At 35.3% G+C, this 6215-nt stretch overlaps 1 protein-coding gene across 1 annotated transcript; it reads left to right on the forward strand.

Moving 5' to 3' along the window:
* Window positions 1-233: 233 nt before the first annotated feature.
* Window positions 234-5984, forward strand: LOC123556788 (uncharacterized). The gene is made up of 2 exons (XM_045347764.2): window positions 234-372; window positions 5094-5984. Exon 2 carries the CDS (start codon window positions 5105-5107, stop codon window positions 5750-5752), a length of 648 nt encoding a protein of 215 aa, XP_045203699.1. The 5' UTR covers window positions 234-372; window positions 5094-5104; the 3' UTR covers window positions 5753-5984.
* The last annotated feature ends 231 nt before the right edge of the window (window positions 5985-6215 follow it).

The following is a 6215-nucleotide window of genomic DNA, read 5'->3' on the forward strand; positions in this document are numbered from 1 at the left end:
CAATCACCGAGTTTTGTCCTAGTTAAAGTATTTTTGACAAACAGTATATTTAAGTTACCATTTACTAGACGGACTGCAGCTTTTTCATTAGCATCGCAATTGTATTTACTAGTTTAATTAAAATGTTTATTTTTTAATAGCTGTATATTTGATATATTTATATCTCCTTTGGTCTGTTATCCTTACATCCGTAATGATAACATATATCCAAATAAGCCGCAGAAATCATTGCATTCATTGGTTAAAAAAATGCGATGTAAGCCTGTTTTTTTCTGTTTACACCTGAAACAGAAGTCACGCGAAGACAGAAGAGACAACGACCAGTAGTTGATTATCTTTTTTATAGTTTTGGATAGAAATAAAATAAGAAAGGTAAAGTGAAATGAATTCTTTACATGACTTGTTATATGATAACGTGTTTGTTAAAGTTCTATTTAAAGAGGCATTATTTTCTTCATAGCGTTCTTTTTATGTCATTAATAGACATCGAAAGCAAGTATCTTTTTTAATTTTATGCTTTAGGCACATAACTCTTTTTCTTAACTTGTCTGAAACAGGAATATGACATTATGGGATTTTGGATTACTCACATTCAGTTTTATTTTTTGTGTGTGTTTTCTTTCTTTCCTCGGGGGGTGGGGGGGATGGGGTGTAAAAATCTTTAAAAATCCAATATTTGCCTTTAGATTTCATCATCATCTGGACGTAACATGCTTTTAATAATAATCCATTGTTAATATTACAATGCATATACATGTAACAACAATAAGGATATTCATTTTTTTTCCATGAATATATTTTTTATTTTCATCGAGTGGTATTTCACAATGTTTTTTTTCTTTTTCGTACGTCGAAATGAAAATAAAAACCATATCCATGCACCTCGTTTACAGAACAAGTGCCCTACCGACTTGAAACTTCTGAATTTTCTGTTTATTGTATAGATCTACACAAATGATTTAAAACGTCGTTTGTTTACACTGTAAATGAGCGACAACACCAACAATGCATTTTCCGTACAGCCGAAATTTAGTCTTATTTTAGGAATAAACAAAAAAACGGTTCCTTTACATCAACCGCAAAGACATTAAATATGAAAGTGTAGTTGTACGAGTTGCGTACAACATGTTGATGTGGTTTTCTTTTCTGGCGTTTCACATTCTCCCGAGTAATGTCCCTTCGCGGAAGGTTAAATATCGCGTACTTGTTCAAATACCGGATAAAATGTACAATAGGCGAGCTGCGATCATTTTAAATTCTATATTTTGACTTGAAATAGTTTGCTTTACTATCCATATACATTTTTCAATCTGACTAAAGTACTTGATCTTCTAAACGACGATCTGAGAATGATCCATTCACATTCGTCTTCTGTATATTTTGGATTTCCAATATTGCTATTTTTATTTTCGCAAATCTGTTATCATTTGAACCAATCAGACGACTTGTTCGAATGTCAGAGTAAGAAAAATGTGCAGTCAGACTGGGGCTCGAGACACTTCGCTTACAGAGCAAGTGCCCTACCGACTGAGCTAACCGGCTATCTGACACTTTACTTCATATGAATAGTAAACATGAAAATCCAGGCTAAATATAGATTTGCAAAATAAGTTAAGCTCTTACTGGCTAGCGGCAGGGTCATCAGAATGAGGCTATCAATAGCTCGTCTTCAGATTCTATGCGTAGCATAGTAAGAAATGTACTTTTGTCAGATTGTTACATTTTTGTCACTTCAAATGGTAGGTCTACAAACGTCACTGCCCAAGAATACTAACGTAATATGGAAAACCAATGAAAATACAGAAAATATTTTTCACTGCAGTGAAAAATAAATAAAATGGAAATATGAATTACATTTCATCAATATTTTTAGTATTTCATTAGTAGACTCTATGGGTAAGTTCACATGGAAGCTCTAGGGTAGAGTAGACACTGACTCTATACTTGATAACCCATTTAAACGGTATTAGTTAGTAGACCAATCATATCTTCCCTGTTGAAGAGCTGAACTCTGTAAACACCATGGCGTGGTAGGGTTTACTGGTTCTTTGCTTTACATTACAGCGCTCAATGTGCAGGGAAAAAAAAGTATTCCAGGGCCCAACTTTTGATTGGTCGGTTACTTGAGTGGTACGAGTAAGTAAAATTTATACAACAGCCTACCCTTCTCAAAAGCTTCCATGTGAACTTCCTCAAAGTGTATGCTAAGATGTAATATTTACAAATGGGTTGGGCCGCAAGATATGCCACTATCAGAGAGCTGTATTAGCGTCAGATGGCCCTTACACGCGTCCGTAGAGTTAACATTTATGACACGAAATTCATTTTGAAAATATTTTTGAAATGTCTAGGTCTACAGCTCTCAAATAAGGAAATATTTTACACCCGAGGCATATACTGATACTTTCAAACAACATTAAAAAGGACCTTTTGAACGATTTGACGAATTAGTAAAATTCGCCATATACCCTTGCTCCGTAACAAACCCGGATGGGATTTTTGTTGTCATTCCGAGTTCAAATATTTGTTCGTAGACGAAAAGCTGACATGTCGTGCTAAAGCCGAGCCCAGGTATTTTCAAATCGTTAGAAAATGCTGACAATTGACTCCCTATTAGAGAAAAAAAGAAGGAGTAAATTCGCATACATTTAGACGGGATGACTCCTGCGCGTGACCCTCAGATATCGACCAAAGCAAATGCGACTTTCCTTTTCAAGTTTAACCTGTCTACTTTCATTTTCTTTACTTTCGAAAACAGCGAATGTCGTGTGACGTCATTTTTTGTGTTGTCAGAAACGTGCCCGGTGTCCTAAGGGTATCTGTGAAAGCTGTTCTAAAATCCATGGGTACTTATTGAAAGGCCTAATTATTTATTATTTGTTTATTATTTGAATGTGTAGATATATTTACCTTCTGTATAGTTTGACCTTATATATTGCTAATTGTACATTTAGATGAGGAGCTTTCAGTCCAAGTCCTTCATATGAAATTTTACGTTGCAATCGACGGCAGTAACAGCCAGCCGAAAGTCCAATACTCCTTTTGTATAACAATTTAGTAATATAGTAACAGTAGCTCTTCTATGGAATGTATCGTTGACGGGCTGTTTAGGTAGTGTCGGTTCGGTCAACATTCTGAGAGTGCATTTATTATACTGTTTTGCAGACCCTTAACTGTTCTTTGTATTATATTTTATGAAATGTTTTTATATTGTAATTCATGTATTTTAACCCCGACTATACGAAGTATGGAGAGCTATCCTACTCGACCAGGCGTCGGCGTCGGCTTCCTTCCGCGTCCGCACTTCGGTTAAAGTTTAGATGCACTTTCACTTTAACTTTGTAATTACTTGATGGATTGACTTCAAAGTTAGAATATTTGTTCCTCATCATCACCCACATCATATGGCACAAGCACCAATATTTTATGAATTATCCCCCTTCTACTTATAATTTCAGGATAAAGTTTTGGTGCACTTTCACTCATTCTCAGTTATTACCAAATGAATTCGATTCAAACTTAAAATAGTTGTTCAACATCATCACCCACATAATATGGCACAAAGGTCATAATGCTGGCACCAATATTTCATGAATTATCCCCCACTTTTCACTAAGAATTTCAGGTTAAAATTTTGGTGCACTTTCACTTTATCTCAATTATTACCGAGTGGATTTGATTCAAACTTAAAATAGCTGTTCAACATCATCTCTTACATCATTTGACACAAGAGCCATAACTTTTGTCCCGGTACTTCGTGAATTATTCCCCCTTTTACTTAGAATTTCAGATTAATTTTTTGGTGCACTTTCACTCTATCTCAGTTATTACTAATTGAATTTGATTCAAACTTAATGTAGTTGTTCAACATCATCACTCACATCATATGACACAAGGGCCATAACTCTTGCACCATTATTTCATGAATTATCACCCATTTTTACTTACAATTTCAGGTTAAAGTTTTGATGCACTTTCACTCTAACTCAGTTATTACTGAATGGAATTGATTCAAACTTAAAATATTGTTCCAACTTATCACCCACATCATATGACACAATGTCCACAACTCTGGTACCAATATTTTATGAATTATGGCCCTTTTACTTAGAATGAAAGGTTAATTTTGATGCAGTTTCACTATATCTCAAGTGTTTACAAAATGAATTTGATTCAACATGACACAAGGGACATCACTGTTGCATTAATTTTTCATGAATTATCCCCTTTTTGCTAAAAATTATAATTAATATTTACTGTTTAGATACACGCGATCCTCATCTCTCTTATAACTTAATACTTTTGACACAGACTCAAGCTATCATACAATAATACATCCACGTTGGAGTCATTAAACACTCCAGTGACAGCTCCAGCTTCTTCAGATGTGCCTAGTTTCACTATTCAGCATCGAAATAGTCGAGCGCACTGCGACAGCTGTTGTTTACACAAAGCATCAATTAACTTTCCTGATGACTACATGTATATTCATGTATATTTATTGCTATCCATTACGGTAGGAAATAATCTTATTCATTGCTGCAGGAAATAAGCTCTCTCTCTCTCTCTCTCTCTCTCTCTCTCTCTTAAACCAAAGTCGTTTTTGGTGATAGTCTGCATGGTGATATGTCATATGGAAAAATGCAGATAAGCAGCAGATACAGAATAGAAAACCAAAACAGACGACATCACAAACTTTTAACTTTTATCTTGATAAGAATATCACATCACGTCCTAATGTGACGATATGGTTGTTAACGTGTGTGTAGTTAAGGTATTCTTTGAATGAATATTCTGTTTTAGTGAAACTGGGTGGATATAATACAATCCTCTAAATGAAAATTTTACCATTTTGACAATATAGACAATTAGAGATATTCACCTTTTTTTCAACGATTTAGCACTTCAAATACCTCTTGAATACTCACATCTTTTTCTTTGGGCTCTTTAAAATGTTAGGGAAAGTTTTATTATGTGTATTTCTTCGTCACATACGATATTTAGGGGAAATGCTTTGTTCGTGTTTGTAAGGAGATTCGAAGTCTGAGTCAGTGAAATACAGTAACATTAACGGTTTTTTGCGTATTTTATAGGTCTCAACAAGATGATTATCTGGGCTACGATGTGTTGGATATGTATCGGCTTTGCTGCATCAATGGAAGGTTTGTCTAACACGGAGGACTGGGCTTATCAGTGGTACTCGGATGAATCCTTCCGGTTTCAGTGTCATATTTCAGGTCTTAATGTCAGTCAAACGGACTATGTAACCTGGCAAACACCGGATCAAAGGATTCTACCAAACCTTTATAACGACACAGAGTACGAAGTAATAAGCAAAGACAATGTAAACGGCTTTGAACTTTTGATAAAAAAGATCCATCCGAATGTACATGGGGTGTACTTTTGTAAAGTCTACGATAACCAAGGACTTGCCAGGGGTCAAACGATATACGGACTGAATATCCATGAGGCAAAATATCACAACATGCTGGACAAATACAAAAGCCAAATCAACGTGGCTATCATAGCATCAATGGCATTTTTCGTTAAGATATTAACCATTTGTCTCGTCTGCCACTATCAGTATGTTACACCGGAAATGGAAGCAAAACGCCGACAAAGAAAGACCGGGGAACCATATTCAGTAAGTAACGACGTGCAAATGGCAACGAATGGACAACTTGCAGACTCCATGGCATCACCGGAATGGAAAGGCGCGTACGAAAATCCGGAGGACTTTACACAGTTCTAGTTCAGTAAACAGTAGTTTGAAAACATACAGTCATAAACTTCCATGGACACTTTCGTAGAAGCGTCCATAATTACAGTAAAATCAAACAGATGTACGTTATTTCGACACATGTTGGGTATAACTTAAACTTAAAATGGGGAAATATATAAGAGTTAACTGAATTTGAAATGTGTGCTGTTCGTTATAATTACGGTGTGCCTATGAATATACTATTAAAAGCAGAATGATATTCCATCGGATGACGATTAGAAGAAATTCGATATTGCAATGCCAAGAAAACCACAGAAACATATGATTTTACTCACTTAAACTTTCAATACCATGTTTTTCGGCGAACGCCGTCTAAATTCGTTTTCGTTTCCTATGCCACGTGACTTCAGTTTGCAAATCAAACTACTTGATAACGCTTTATAGAAAATTGATCAAAATGGAAGATTTATGTAACACTCTGCCTGATTGGACG

Source organism: Mercenaria mercenaria, chromosome 5, assembly GCF_021730395.1.
Source record: "Mercenaria mercenaria strain notata chromosome 5, MADL_Memer_1, whole genome shotgun sequence".
Lineage (NCBI taxonomy): Eukaryota > Metazoa > Mollusca > Bivalvia > Venerida > Veneridae > Mercenaria > Mercenaria mercenaria.

What these genes read in the sequence shown, in the direction of transcription:
- LOC123556788 (XM_045347764.2), top strand. Translation starts at nt 5,105, where the DNA reads ATGATTATCTGGGCTACGATGTGTTGGATATGTATCGGCTTTGCTGCA.